Source organism: Anas platyrhynchos, chromosome 8 (assembly GCF_047663525.1).
Source record: "Anas platyrhynchos isolate ZD024472 breed Pekin duck chromosome 8, IASCAAS_PekinDuck_T2T, whole genome shotgun sequence".
Taxonomy (NCBI): Eukaryota; Metazoa; Chordata; class Aves; order Anseriformes; family Anatidae; genus Anas; species Anas platyrhynchos.
In genome coordinates this window covers 16,145,359-16,159,815 of record NC_092594.1, presented here as the reverse complement: position 1 = coordinate 16,159,815, position 14,457 = coordinate 16,145,359, and the positions used below count along the sequence as shown (strand labels likewise).

Genomic DNA, 14,457 nt, shown 5'->3' with positions numbered 1-14,457 from the left:
ATATGTTCCTCTGCTCTCAAGAAAGGGCAGCTCTAATACCCTGCCAGTAGAAATGTGTTGTGCAATGATGCATACACCAGCTGGCATTATTTTCCATCTAAGAGCATGCCTTTGAAGTTATTTAAATAGCCAGCTCTGCATAAAAGACAGATGTTGAAAAGAGACTCCCACTAACCTGAGGTCAGTGCTGAGACTCCAGTGCTCCACTGTTTAGAAATGCTTCTTTCCTAATTGAAGATAAACTTTTTTTTTTTTTTTTTTTTTTTTTGTGGGGAATGTAAAATTAGAGGGTAGTGTCTTTATTCACTTGCTTCACGGCTGCTTGGAGTTTACAAGTCATCTAATAGATTTTTTTCCGTTAGCGAGACATCCTTAGTTTTGGTCTTGAATACATTACCAAATAAAAAGCATATCTCAAAAGTCTCTTTTCAAGCCTTGAGCATTTTAGCAGAGTTGTTAACTGGAGCTTCAGTCGGGCAAACTGAAGGACTGGGGAGCCGTGCAGGCCCAGGAAGGGAAGCATTTTTCCATGGCTCTTTCCCATTTCTGGGCATTTCCCTGAAGTTGTGCATCTTCTGGGATCATCACATTGCTATAGCCAAGGATTAATATAATTGATGTAAGCTTGAAATATTTTTATGGATGTTTCAAAATCTAAAATTGGGTAAAACACCTGGGTTGAAGGCCCAAAAACCTTCACGCCATCTGGGTAGTTGTGAGAAAGACGGTGACAGGCAAAGGGGTGGTGGGGGAGCTGCACAGACCCTCTTCCTTCCTTCCTTCCTTGCTGCCAGGCTGGGTGATGATTTCTGAGCCTTTTCTGCCTGAAACAGCAGCCTGGGCTTCGTCTCTGCCTGGAGACATCTGGAGCCGAGCCGAGCCTCCTGGTTCCCCCAGCGGGGGGAAATGTGGGTTTGTTCCTGAAGCAGCTGCTCCAGCGCCGTTACTGGGATGGGTTTTGCTTTCCCCAGGTTTTCCTGTGGGTCAGTCCTTGGGCCCTGGGTGAGGTGTGTGTGCAGGGCCATGCTGAGCGATCAGCTGGGTTTTGGCACACATGGAGCTGTGCTCGGTCTCGGTGAGGAGCTCGTTAGGGCTGGGCGATCTTATCGTGCGCCTGGGGATGCAGGATGTGACTCCCAGCGAGAGCAGCTCTGGCACTGGCCCAGCATCCCTGGAAACGTGCGGGTTGTCTTCTCCTCCGGATCCCTCCCGGCTGATCCCTCGGCAGGCGGGGATGCAATAACGCATCGCTGATCGGAGCAGTGGCACCGTGAGCCACGGCTCTGAGTTCATCCCTTGCAGCCTCTGTGGCTCCAACAAATTGCGTGCTGTGGCTGCGAGCAGGGGCGAAGCAGCTCCCAGAGGTGCCGGTGTTCCTACTTGCCCTGCTGCTCCCTTCTCCTGCTGCTCTCCCTGCCTCCTTCCCAGCCTGTTTCAGCTCGGGGTCTCTTCCCCAGGGTCACCCGCAGCCTGGGTGTGTTTTGGGGCGCCCCTGCTAACGAGCTGGGGCTGGGGCAGGACGTGGGGCAGCTCCAAGTGCGTGGCTCAGGCGTGCAAGGGAGCTTGGCTCTGTGCTAGGCACTGGGATAAAGGGCGAGATTTATGAGAGCACTCAGCAGATCTGGCTGCTGGGTCCTCCCGAGCGCTCGCTTCCCTCGCTGCCTCCAGTTCCTGCTGGAGCTCTGCCCTCGGCACGCGGGGATTTGGCTGCGGCACGGCGCGGGCGGGCGAGGGATGAGCCCGGGCAGTGCCCCTGGCCTGCAGCCATGGGTAGGGCCAGGCGTGTGGGGGCATCTGCCAGGCTCTCTGTATCCCCTGCGTCCCATATAACCCGTGCTGGGGTTTGGTAACCTCTCTGCTAAGCGCCCTGCTCTGTCTGCGCAGCATTACCGGGGCTGGTGCTCACCAAATCCCAGGCTAAAAATAGTCCCTCTAACCACGAGGTGTTTTTTGGGCTGCTCTCTCTCCAAACCCAGACTCATTAGCACTCGGGGTCACCTGGAATAGAAATCCCCTGGCTCCAGCAGCTGGGTGCTGATGACCAGTGAGCAGCAGGACCTGTACAGCAGGGGCCGTGGAACATCCGCAACATGGCACGCGGGGTTTTGGAGAGGGTTTTGGGTTGCCTGGTGCTGAGTGCTTGGGCTGGAGCCCACCTTTTTGGGGCTAAATCGGGATGGTTGGGTTTCAGAGGCACCACTGTGGTCTTGGCACTGATCCTTAGTAGTGACAGGGGGCTCCTCGTTGGCCAGCTTTGGGGGCAGCCCCCTCCAGCAGGGACGCAGGGAACGAGCCCTGCAGGCAGCTCGTGGGTAGGGGATTTGGGGGCTGGCTGTAGGCTCGGCAGGAGCCTGAGCTCTGCTTCCTGCAGCCCATCACCACGGCTTTGGAGCGAGCTGCGTCACCCCGCCGGGCGCTTCTCTGAGTCATCGGGATCGCTCGTCCCGCCAGCCGCTTCCAAGTGGCTTTGAGGAATTGTATTTTCGGGTCTTTTGTCATGAAATCGCAGGTCGGGGCCAGCAGCTCTCCCTGCCTGCTGGCGCTGGCTGCCGGAGCTAACGCAGCACGCGGCGCTGGAAATGGCACGAGGCAGGGCTGTGCGTGGGGCTCCCGGCTGCTGCTCCCCATATGGGCTAACGAGGGGGTTAATTAAATCCCTCTTCTGCACGTAGAGGCTGTGGGGCTGCTGTGCCGGGAGGGGGCTGTGCCCTGTGTGTGGGACTGGTGCTCTGGGGACCCGGTGTCAGTGGTGGAGTGGTTCTGTGGGTCCCCCGAAATCCCACTGGGATGGAGGTGGGGGCGAGGGGAGCAAAAAGGGGGTCACGAGCACGATTCCCATGCTCACAGTGCCGGGCTGTGGATGCTCGGTGCCTCTTGGGCTCAGCTGGCCCAGTGCCTGCTGTCCCCAGGGCCACGAATGTGTGCATGGACCCATTGCTGGGGGTCCCCCACCCCACAAAACGCCGTGGTTTTACCCCAAAAGCGCAGCTCCTGCAGGGGACAGGATTTCTGGGTGCAGTGCAGGAGTTTGCCCAGCCAAAATGAGCGCCTGAGCTGTTCCCCCCCCCCCCCCATTTATCCCCTCGCTGCTTGTAGGGCTGTGCGTGCAGGAGGGGCTGGATTTAGGGGCATCGTGGTCTCTCCCCGGGGCTGGGCCGCAGCTTTGTGTTTAGCCACTGATCTTTGGAAGTTCCTGAGTTTTATTTCCCATCCAGTGACTTCTAACTGAAGTGGGTAATCGCATTATGCCAGCTCCCCCGGCGCGGCTCTCGGAGCCCTCAGGAATCCTCTGTTTCCGTGCCGAGCCCCCCGCGCCCCCACTGATGTAGCATTTCTCCTCCTGGAGCTCCCTAACAGCCCCAAACCCCCACAGCAAACCCGTGGGGCCGGGAAATCGCCCCTCTGCAGGGGATGTGGCCCCTCAGGGCTCACCCAGGCCTCTCTCTGCAGTATGAGTTCAAAGCCAAGAACATCAAGAAGAAGAAGGTGAGCCTCGTCGTGTCGGTGGACGGCGTGAAGGTCATCCTGAAGAAGAAGAAGAAGGTAGGCGGCCACGCGGCGGGGCACCTCGGGGCGATGGGGACCCGTGGGGTTTTTGGGCAGGGGAGGCTGTCAGCCTGGGGTGGAGAGCAGCAGAGCCGCGGCGAGCAGCGTCCCAGCACCGCCTCGGCCCCGTGCTCCATCTCGAGGGCAGCATCTGACGTACTCATTTTCAGCTTCTTCCCTTGCAGAAAAAAGAATGGGCCTGGGATGAGAACAAAATGCTCGTCATGCACGATCCCATCTACAGGTGAGGCTGAGCCCCGTGTCCGGCAGCAGCCCCTCGCAGATCCCTGCCCTGCTGGGAGGAGGAGGGCAGCTCATGCAGAAAAGCCTCCTCCTCCCCCCGAGCTCCCCAGGACAGCCACTAAGCCCTTGTTAATGATCCCAATTAGAGCCATAATTAGTGCTGGGAGGGGGCAGGCGCCCGAGCCAAGAGGCCACCTCTCCAGAGAGGCGCTCAGGTCTCGTTCCCATGGGTGCCCCGTGGTGCTGCCCTGCGTGGGCTGAGCAGAGAAATCCCTGGGCAGCCTTCGCAAAGTGTTTGCTGCAGGTTCATGTTCTCCATGTGGGCAGCACGGCTGCCAAAAAAATAAAATATAAAATGGATGGGCTTTAGCAGGGCTGTGCTGCAGAGGCTGGGCAGCTGCCAGCAGCCCGGAGAAGAAAAGAGGCTGTGGCTTTGCAGCGTCCTGGCCACGGCGGGCAGCGTGTGCTGGGGGCAAACCGACTCCGTTTCCCTCCTGGCAGGATTTTTTATGTGTCCCACGACTCCCAGGACCTCAAGATCTTCAGCTACATCGCCAGGGATGGCTCGAGCAACGTCTTCAGGTGCAACGTCTTCAAATCCAAGAAGAAGGTGAGGATGCTGGGGGGGGGATACCCCTCGGTTGGGGGGGGTGTCCCGGCGGGGTGGCCGTGCTGACGGAGCTCTGCTCGCCTCCTCGCCCGCCGCAGAGCCAGGCCATGCGCATCGTCCGCACGGTGGGGCAGGCGTTCGAGGTCTGCCACAAGCTGAGCCTGCAGCACACCCAGCAGAACGCCGATGGGCAGGAGGACGGGGACAGCGAGAGGAACGGGGACGACCTGGATGTCCCAGGTACCGTGCCGGGGTGAGGTTTGGGGGGGGGACTGCAGAGCCGCCGTCTCTCCGCGCTGCTGGCTGCTGGCTGCCACCTGCGGGGAGCGGATTTGCACGGCGCTGTGCCCCGCGGAGCTGGGGGATCTCACCCAGCGAGGAGCCTTGGCTAGGTGTCAGCCAGCATCCGCGCAGACATCCCCCGTGCTGCGAGCCCATTAGCGGGGGCAGCGGGGGCCCGAGAGCTCTCCGTGCTCGGCTGCGCACGCTGCAAGCGTTTCCACGCCACTGCCAGGACGGGGGCCAAAGCGGGGACTGTCCCCGTGTCCCCAAGTGATGTGCGGGCTGGCTGCTGGCCCTCTGAGCGTGTAAGGGTGTGCGTGTGGAAATGCTGCACCCCTGGAGGCTGTGGGGTCCCCCCGGCACAGCCCACCCTCTGCAGCTGCATTGACCTGGGCAGCTCCCCTCTTGTTTTTCCTCTCCACAATGTACCGGCCGTGGTGTGCAGCTCCCCGGGGGATTTCTGAGCATCTGTTTTTTTTATTTCTTTATTTTTTTGTCTCTTTTCCCGTCACCTCCTGTTTACCTTTAGCTCTCTGTGCCTCCCGATGGCCCATTTCCCCCGAACGCACGCAGGGGCTTTGGCTACCGTTCCCCGGGTGTGTTTTGGCCACGAGCCCTGGGCAATGGGGTGGCGGGGGGGGGATGTATGGGGGTCCCAGCTCTGTCCCTGCCCTCCCGCAGCCTGCCGCCTCACCGCCGTGGAGCGGGCAGCCACCTCGGCCGAGGAGACCGACATCGACGCCGTGGAGCTGCCGCTGCCCGGGGCCGGCATCCTCGACTTCAGCCGCGGCGTCACCGACCTGGACGCCGTGGGCAAGGAGGCGAGCGCCGACGCCAAGGTTTGTGGGACCCTCCGCATCCCCGTGCCCAGGGGAGGGGGCTTTTTGCAGCATTGCTCAGCTCCCAGAGCAAAACCATCGGCTGCTGCCCTCTGGCTGGGGGCCTGGGGTGCTCCTGCAGAGCGCCGGGCTCGCCGCAGCCGTGCCCTGATGGGCACGTGCCCTTGCTTTGAATGCAGCAGCCTGTCCCCTGCGTGCTTCGGGGGCACGGATGGGATCACAATTTCTCTGTCGGTGTGTTGCAGGGCTGCCTCCACCCCGAGGACATCCTGACCGCCTCGCCCAAGCTGCTGCTGCCCTCGTCCGCCCCACTGCCCGACCTGGGCACGCCGCTCTCTGCCCACCACCAGATGCAGCTCCTGCAGCAGCTCCTGCAGCAGCAGCAGCAGCAGACGCAAGTGGCCGTGGCGCAGGTTCGTCCCACCACGAGTTCCTGGACCTCTACCGGTTACCCCAGCTTTCCTCGCCCCCTGACACTCCCCAGAGCTCCCCCAATTGCTTGAGCAGATCCGCGGTGTCATCCAGGATCTGTGTCAGACCCATGGCTCTGTAGCTACGGGGACCGTTTTGTAATTATCTCTGCCTGTAATTACTTGGCGGGGGATGAAATGCCGTTCAGTTCCCTCGATGACCAGAGAGGTGTTTCCAGATACGTGTAGAAGTTCCTTGAATTATGCCAAGCGCCCTTCCTGGCTGCTGTCCCAGGGGGCTGGTGGCACAAGCCCCTGTGCCAGCAGTGACATTTGGGCTCTGCTCGCTGCCTCCCTGCATCCCCAGTGCCTGTGTTGGAGGCAGCAGTGGGGCCGGGAGGAGGGATGCTCTCCGGGCTGGTGCTGTCAGCGCTGAGCTTCTGCACCTGCTCAGCATTTAATTGCGGCTCCACCTCTGCCAGTTCCTGCTTTGCCCAGCAGCGTTGGGCAGAGAGCTCTGGGCAGAGGGCTGATGTAGCTGCTCGCGTATCCGTAGCTGTGCTGAAACAAACAGGCGCTTTGCCCCTGGGCATTCCCTGCCAGCTTTTCCACCCTCGGGCTTGTCCATCGTCATCACACTGGTGTGACGGGGCTGTCCCCTGTCCCGCAGGTCCACCTGCTGAAGGACCAGCTGGCCGCGGAGGCAGCAGCCCGGCTGGAGGCGCAGGCGCGCGTGCACCAGCTCCTGCTGCAGAACAAGGACCTGCTGCAGCACATCTCGCTCCTGGTCAAGCAGGTGCAGGAGCTGGAGCTGAAGCTGGCGGGGAACAACACCAGTAAGTGCTCCCTACCCCGTTCTGTCCCCCTGCAGCTAACGGGATCCCCGTTTTGCACATTTCCTGTATTTTCTGCAGGGCCGTGGTAGTGCCCTTCTGGCCCAGCCTGTGCACGTGCAGCTTGTGCGGCCGTCAGCTCCCTGCAGGAGCGGGGTGGGAGACGGATAACCTTTCCTCCTGGCTCTTTGCAGACCCCCTGGGACTGTCCTTCCCCTGGAGGGGGTCCACAGCCTGCTGTGGTGGCCAGGAGTGGCTCTGTGACCACCTCTCAGCCGTGCCCTTCTCTTGCAGCGGGCTCCCAGGACAGCCTGCTGGAGATCACCTTCCGCTCCGGCGCCCTCCCCGTGCTCTGCGACCCGACCACCCCGCAGCCCGAGGACAGCCACCTGCCGCAGCTGGGCCCCGGCTCGGGCTTCCCCAGCGCCCTGGGCAGCCCCATAGGTAGGAACGACTGCCTGGTGAAGCTGGAGTGCTATCGTTTTCTGCCGGGCTCGGGGCCGCACGCCGCGGAGCCGGCGCTGGGCAGCCTGGAGCTCCTCAAGTTCCGCGAGTCGGGCATCGCCTCCGAGTACGAGTCCAACACGGACGAGAGCGAGGAGCGGGACTCCTGGTCCCAGGAGGAACCCCCGCGCCTGCTCAACGTCCAGCCCCGGCAGGATTTGGGAGACAGCCTGGAGGATGAGATCGCGGTGTAGGGCACGGCGGGAGGTGGCATGGAGAGATGGGAGCCCTGGCGGGGCCGGGGACGGAGGAGGGAGCGCGTGGCACCGTGCCGTGCCCGGGGAAATAAGTGGCACCCGGAGATGTGCCAGCTCGGCAGGAGCAGGGCACAGCCCTCGTCCTTCCCCAGGCTGTGTCCCTGCTGCCGGCCCCGTTGTCCCGAGCTCAGCACCCTCAGCTTCGTGCCAGGCTTGCGCTGCGCCCTGGTCCCCCGTGCCTGCCCCCGGGCTGCGTTGAGAGGTCAGGAGGAAGGGAAGCAAAGAGCCCCCAGCACCATCGCGGCCCCGCAGGGCCCTGTCGTGCTGCTGGCATCACTGCCGGAGCCCCGTGGCACACAGCAGCCCCAAACTGCAGGGGTCAGCCCGTGCCTCCTGTGCCAGGTTGGGAGGTGGTGGAAGTGGTGGAACTGCAGGGGGAGCGGTGAGACGGGTGGGAGTCTTTGCTGAGGGAATGAGGGAGCAGTTGTGGGGTGGTGAGCGGGGATGGGAGGGAGCCAAGAGCCAGTATGGGGCGGTGAGTGGGGTTTCTGCATGTGGAGGTGGTGGGAGAGGAGGCGAGAGCAGGGGGACACCGGGGATGAGCCTGGGAAGGTGAAGGGGTGCGAGGAGGTGGCACAGGATGGCCGGGCACGGGCAGCATTGGCAGGGTGCTGGGGTTTGTGGTGTTTTGGGACCGGGTTGGTCCCTGCCCGAGGCAGGAGGAGGGTGTGTGGGCACTGCCTGCCCCTCCCCGGGGCTGCAGAGCGGGGAACCAGGGAGTGCAGCACGGGGTGTGCAGTCCTTCCCCTCGCTGCCCGGTCCTCAGCACGGCTGCCAGGCTTCGAAGCCTTTCTGGTGCTCATGTTTTTAAGTCCTTCCCTGTACTCACCGCCACCACCGGCTCCCTGCTTCGCTTTATGGACAAAACCCACCCCATTTCCCAGCAGGTGCTTGCCCGCGAACCAGGGCTGGCAGTGGCCGTGCGGGGACACGCACAGAGCCTCCGTGGGGAGCGAGCTCTCCTCCTGCAGGCACCCTGCTCGTCTGGATTCAGGGTGGTTGCTTGGGGGGGGGGGAAGCTGAGCACTATTTGGGGGTCTCTGCCCCCCACAGGAGGTGATGCCAGCTGTGCACACTGCTGGGAGCTGCCCGGGAGCAGCGGGTGGCACGGGTGAGGAGCGGCTGTGCACGGGGGCTCCTTCATGAGCCTGGTTTGCACCCTCCAGAGGGGCGAATCGGGGATGTCAGGGTCCCCAGCAGCCCCCCAGAGGCCGGTGGTTGTCCTTAGGGCCCCCCAGAGGAGCCTTTCCCTTCTCTGCGAGCACATTTATCAGCTGCCCGCTGCTGCAGCCTCCAAGAGGCCATGAGCCAGAGCCCCCCTGAGGAAATGCTGGGAGGGCTGGGGGTTGGCACGGTCATTTTCCCCTCCTTCCACCCTCCTGTCCTGCTTCTGCTTCGCTTCGTTGCTTGCCTGCTGCTCTCCCCTCGGCTGGCTCTGTCTCTGCTCGCTGTGCCTGCGCCTAACCCCTGGCTGCGCATCTCCCCGCCTCGAGCTCGTGCTCTGCTCCCTGCCGAGGGAGGTTGGTGGCATCCTCCTGCCCCCATCCCCTCGGGGCTGAGGAGTGGGCTGTGGGTGAGCCCCCCGGGGTGGGCGAGGGCTGTGCTGGGCGCTGCCCACCCGGCAGGAGGGTGGGTGCTGAGGGCAGGAGCTGGGGGTCCCGGTGGGCCTCCGAGCAGCAGCCAGGGGCTTGCTGGGGACACGAAGGTCGAAGGGACCGTGGGATGGTGGAGTTCAGGGCCCTTAGGGCAGGGAGGAGGGTGAAAGGCAAGCTCGCAAGCCTGGGCTTCACCCGGGGGTGAAGTTAGGGAGGCTGAAGCCAAAATGGAGCTGGAGCTGGTCAGGGATGGGGGCACCCTCACGAGGCTGCCCGTGGCACGGAGCTGGGGGCAGTGGGTGACACCGGGAGCCCTGGACGGGCTGGAGAGGCGCTGGTGGGACCACAGGAGCTCCACGAGGGGCAGCACCAATTTCCTCCTTGGAGATCCTCAAAAACCACTGGGACGTGATCCTGGGCAGCCTGCTCTGAGCGTCCCGGCTTGAGCAGGGCTCGGAGTGGGTGAGATCCTGAGGGCCCTTCCAGCCTCAGCCCTTCTGTTCTCCTCCTCACCCGGCGCTGCCTACCGAACGCCTCTCTGGCCTCTCACTTTTGTTACGGACCTTGACTGGGAATTTATAGCTCTATTTTTTGTCCTTTCTTTTTCCTACAACTGTCGTGTTACTAACCGTCGACTCAGCCTGTCTGGGAAACCGATCTGTCAATGTAAGTGCACTTAACCCTTGGGTGTCGTCATCAGTTGATTGGCTTTTGCTAAATAAATCTTTCTATTTCTCAAGGCTTTCTGTTGTCTCTTCCTTCTCGCTGGCTCTCTCTTTCTGTACTCCTCCTGCCCTCCACGCTCTGCCAGGCCGGGCTGGCAGCCAGCACCGGCACCCCCGGCATCACACAGCCCCCCCAAAACCCAGCATCCTTCCCCGCGGGACCCCCGGCCTTCCCCTGCAGCTCAGCTCTGCCTGGCTTGTGGTGCCAACAGCAGGCTGGCTGTGAGAGCGAGGTGCCCCGAGTGGTGTTTTTGGGGTAGAGGCACCGGGTGGGCTCGTCTCAGGGCTGGCTGATGGTCAGAGGGTGCCCGATGCTGCCTCGAGGGTATCCAGACACTGAGCGGCGCCTTCCAGGCTCAGTGCCTTTTTTTTGGGGGGGGGTTGCTGGGAAGAGAAAAGTCAGAAACAGCCTCTAAAAGGACATTGGGAGCAGTGTGTCAGCGAGGGGCTGCGGGAGAGCAGCAGGCCCTGCTCCGCGTGGCGTTTATTGCGCTGGTGGCTGCAGCGATGGAGCAGTGCCCTCCCGCGGCGGCTGCGGCTACTGGGGTGCCGGGGGGCCCTCCTGCTCCTGGCTCTCCTTCTCCAGCAGGACCTTGAGCTTGCGGTAGTACGCCTTGCAGCTGTAGCCCTCCTGGGAGCTGTGCTGGATGTGGGTCTTGACCGCCCAGAGCGTGGGGAAGACGCGGCAGCACGCCCTGCACTTGTAGCCCTGCTGCGGCACCGGCTGGCCCCGTGCGGCCGCCAGGATGTCCCGCACGGTGATGCTCACCCTGCCGCTGTTCTGCCGGCCCCTCTGGGAGGGCTGGGGATCCTCCGAGGAGCAGGAGGAGGAGCAGATGGTCTCCGAGAGGCGATCGGCTTCCTCCGGCTCCTGGGTGCCGGTGGCCAGGCTGGAGGAGAGGTGCTGCTGGGGGGCTGCCGCGCTGCGGATGAAGTAGCTGTACGGTGAGAACCAGGGCCGGTAGATGGTGCGAGCAGGGAGCTCGCTGCCCACCGAGGCTGTGGCTGCAAAGGGAAAAGGGCAGCAGTGAGGTGGGGGTCCCTGTACGAGCCCGGTCCAGCACGGAGAGCATCCCCTCCACCGTGGGACGCGTGCGGGATGCTGGCGAGACACCCGCTGGCACGAGGAGGGCTCACCCTGCAGCCAGCTGGGGCCGTCCCTCGCAGAGCTGCACGGGCACGGGGGCGAGCTGGCACTGCTGGAGGCAGCACCCGCAGCCTTCGGGGTTCCTGCTGGGAAGACGTGGGGTGAGAAAGAGAGCAGCGCGGAGGCGGGCTGCGCCAGCAGGACCCCTGCGGGGTCTAAAAAGCACCCTTTACCATGTGGGGCCCCCTTCCCCTGCCCACCCAGGCAGGTTTGTCCGGCTGGAGCATTGCGTGCCCCCCTGCCTGGGTGCTGCCCGCGGGCACCACCGGCCTCAGCGGGCAGGCCCTGGGGGCAGAAGGGCTCCAGGCTGCCCCTCCCGGTGCCACGGGGCATGGCCTCCACCCAAAGGGATGGCACCGCAAAGCTCTCCATCGCCCTGGTGCAGCTTCCATGCCAGGCCCCGGCTCCACGCTGCCATGGTTCCGGCAGCTGATGTCACTGAGGGCACCCCAGGGAGCTGCTGGGCACCGGGCGCAGCCCCTCCGAGGGTCTTCAGGGACCCGGTGCTCAGAGACCCGCTGGCTCCGTCCCTCAGGGCTGCCAGGGCGCAAGGGGCGAGGTGTGGGGGTGCTCAGCCACACAGGCTGCAGCTGGCCCAGTGCATGGTGGTGCAGAAACACCGGGGTTTTGTGCCCACACCCGGTGAATCCCATCGCTGTAGGCAGCCAGGCAGGGGATCAGCACCGCACCTCGCCTGGCAGCATGGAGAAAGCATGCAGAAGGGCCAGGCCTGCTGTCCCCTTGGTAAACCCTCTTTTTCTCTCTTTTTTTTCCCCACAACCTGCTTCCCAAGCTGCTCGGCACCAGGTAAGAGACGCTCTTGGTGTGCTGTCAGTGCCAGCGTGGTGCCCTGGGCTTGCTGCTCCCTCATCTCCCCCCGCGCTGTCCCCGCTGCATGCACTGCCCTGCGCAGGCACGGCACGGCTGCAGGGCCACGGGAGCAGCCTCCCTGTCCCCAAACCGTGTCCCCAACTTGCTGCTGGTGGGCAGCCCTGAGACGTTCACCCCCTGCAGCCCCACTCACGCCCGCTCTCTGCTCCCTTTCCCTTCCAGTGGACCAGAGCATGTTTGAAAACGCCAGCGCCAGCACGGCCCCCACCCCACGCCCGCAGCACGGCCCCGCGGGCGCCCCGGCGCAGCCCTCCCGCCCTGCCGGCAGCCAGCACCTCCGCAACCTGGGCAAGGCCGTGGGGGCCAAGGTGACCGATCTCCTGCGCCGCAAGGAGCCGGCTGGCCCCCCCGGCATGGGGGTGACGGAGGTGAACGCCAGCGCCGGTGCCGCGCTGGGCATGGGACAGCCGGGAAACGAGGAGGGGTGAGTGTCCCCGCTGCGTGTGCCCCGGGGCAGGGAGGTTTGGGCAGGCTGGAGGGGTCCTGGTGTGGGGCTGCGTGTCACTGCTGTGCTCTGCTTGCAGGCCCCCGGGGCTGGACGCCTTCCCCCGGCTGGACCCGCCGCCCCCCGTCGCCAAGAAGAGGACTCCGCGTGCCCTGAAGACCCCGCAGGACATGCTCATCGCACCCCAGCCCGTGGGCAGCAGCGTGGCGGAGCCCCCCGAGCCGCCCCCAGCACACCCTGACCCTGCCGAGGAGTGGCTGGGGGCAAGGGACCTGTCCCCTCCTGAGCACCCTGGGGTGCTCGGCGCCACCGGTGCCTCGGCACCGAGTGGGGACCAGCCGCCTGGTGCCCTCCCCGTGCCCGACCTCATCCACAAAGGCAGCCTGGAGACCTCACCCCGCAGCGAGAAGTCCCCCCGGGGCCCAGGGCTGGAGCATGAGCTGCCGGGGAGCGCGGGGCACCCAGAGCCCTGCACCCCGAGCCGGGAGGCAGAGGGTCCCCACCCCGACCTGCTGTCCTTCGAGTAGCAGCGGGAGAGGGGCACGGTGGGGGCTGGCTCTCCCAAACGCATCTCTCGCTGCCGCTTGCTGTTCTTGGGGTCGCTATTTTGGGGATGGGGGGGGAACCCCAGGCTGGTAGGAGCCACTCCTCAGCCGTCATTCCTGAACCCCTCCTCCCCAGGTGCCCCGGAGGAGCACTGCCTGTCTTGCCACCGCTTCTGCAGCCTCGTGTGCGGGTGCAGAAGCGCCAGGACCCTCCTCACACCCACATCCCACCCCCTGTGCCCACTGAGCAGCCCCATTCCGGGCTGCCCGTGGACCCCCCCAGCCCTGCCGCACACTGTCCCCAGCCCCGAGCTGTGTCCAGGGGCCGTCCCGTCCCTTTGCGGTGCCATCCCTTTGCTGTGGAGCCCCAGCCCGTGCTCGTGGCATGGGGAGGACCGAGCTGCCCCGGTGGGCACCTCACTCTGTGCGGGCCACCTCCCCTGCCCTCTGGGATTTTGGGGAGCGGTGGAGCTTCTGTGGGAAACCGGGACACGAGAAGCCACGCAGTCCCCTGATACCGCTCCATGATCGTTTCTGGAGAGGTTATCCCGCACGGGGACCCCAGGGTGGGTGCGAGGAAGCAGCTATGGGATGGCACGCGGTACCTGGAGCATCCTCGCCTCAAAAGTGGGCACAAACTGCCTTTGGGCAGGGCTGGGACAGGTCTCACAGCCCCACCGGTGCTACTGAAGGGTGGACACCCCAAATGGGACCTTGTAAAGCCACAAAATGCCTTCTAGGAGTAGTGTTGAGGGCACCGCGTCCCCTGGAGCGGGTGGCAGGCGTGTGGCAGGGTCTGGGGCACCAGAGGTGGGCTGAAGCCTCTCCTCCTGCTGACCCCGAGCCCATGGGTGCCGGGACAGAGAGCCTGTAATGGGATTGTGCTGTGCATGGCCACTGCCACCCCAAACACCGGTGTGTGTGTCCGTGCCACCCGCTGAACGCCTGTAGGGCCACCTTGATGGGGACCAGGGCTCGCAGCCCCTCTCAGAGCACCCAGCGTCTTCCACCCCTGTGCCCCACTGTGGGTCCCGTCCCTCTATTTATGGCCTCTGGGCCACACGTGTACTTGGGGCCAAAAGATGCGGATTGCACAATAAACGGGTGGGGTTGGTTTTTTTTTATTATTATTATTAATCGCTGACACCTAGCACCCCTTTTGTGGCCCCGGGGGGAGCTGAGGGGGAACCGGGGAGGAACTGGGGGGGAGCTGGGGCGGTGAAGGGGGAACCGGGGCTGTACTGAGGGAACTGGGGGGGTGTTTGGGGGGTAACAGGGAGGAACTGGGGGGAACTGGAGCGGTGCTGGGGGGGAACTGGGGCTGTACTGAGGGGACCCGGGGAGTGCTTGGGGGGTACTGGGGCCATACTGAGGGGACCGGGGCTGTACTGAGGGGACCGGGGTGGTGCTTGGAGGGACCGGGGAAGCGCTGAGGGGAGACCGGGGCTGTGCTTAGGGGACCGGGGGGGTGCTTTGGGAGACCGGGGCTGTACTGAGGGACCCGGGGCGGTGCTTAGGGGTACCGGGGCTGTACTGGGGGGACCGTGGCGGTGCTTGGGGGTACTGTAGAGGCCCTGAGGGGAGC

General features: G+C 64.0%; 2 protein-coding genes across 6 annotated transcripts in view; one reads left to right on the top strand and one right to left on the bottom strand.

Moving 5' to 3' along the window:
• The window catches only part of NOS1AP (nitric oxide synthase 1 adaptor protein), a 30,633-nt gene extending 16,639 nt beyond the window's left edge, over positions 1-13,994 (top strand). For 2 of the 5 annotated variants that reach the window (XM_072041582.1, XM_072041580.1), the window contains exons 3-12: positions 3,451-3,543; positions 3,717-3,790; positions 4,291-4,399; positions 4,498-4,639; positions 5,363-5,520; positions 5,766-5,933; positions 6,601-6,766; positions 7,058-7,207; positions 12,045-12,306; positions 12,407-13,994. In XM_072041582.1, the coding sequence (XP_071897683.1) occupies positions 3,451-3,543; positions 3,717-3,790; positions 4,291-4,399; positions 4,498-4,639; positions 5,363-5,520; positions 5,766-5,933; positions 6,601-6,766; positions 7,058-7,207; positions 12,045-12,306; positions 12,407-12,854 (1,770 nt within the window). In that variant the 3' untranslated portion in view covers positions 12,855-13,994. Of the gene's footprint in view, positions 1-3,450; positions 3,544-3,716; positions 3,791-4,290; positions 4,400-4,497; positions 4,640-5,362; positions 5,521-5,765; positions 5,934-6,600; positions 6,767-7,057; positions 9,859-12,044; positions 12,307-12,406 lie in introns of those variants that run through there. The other 3 variants (XM_072041581.1, XM_027462799.3, XM_038183039.2) reach the window with 3 other exon arrangements.
• Positions 10,383-11,363, bottom strand: SPATA46 (spermatogenesis associated 46). Its single transcript, XM_072041524.1, has 3 exons — positions 11,165-11,363; positions 10,982-11,074; positions 10,383-10,849 (listed from the first exon to the last, which is right to left on the bottom strand). Exons 1-3 carry the CDS (start codon positions 11,361-11,363, stop codon positions 10,383-10,385), a joined length of 759 nt encoding a protein of 252 aa, XP_071897625.1.
• Positions 13,995-14,457: the final 463 nt, after the last annotated feature.

Coding starts and splice junctions, on each gene's coding strand:
- SPATA46 (XM_072041524.1), bottom strand. CDS start 11,363: ATGGAGAGCTTTGCGGTGCCATCCCTTTGGGTGGAGGCCATGCCCCGT. Junction 11,075..11,164: donor GGGGAAGGGGGCCCCACATG/GTAAAGGGTGCT, acceptor TCTTCCCAGCAG/GAACCCCGAAGGCTGCGGGT. Junction 10,850..10,981: donor CGGCCCCAGCTGGCTGCAGG/GTGAGCCCTCCT, acceptor TTCCCTTTGCAG/CCACAGCCTCGGTGGGCAGC.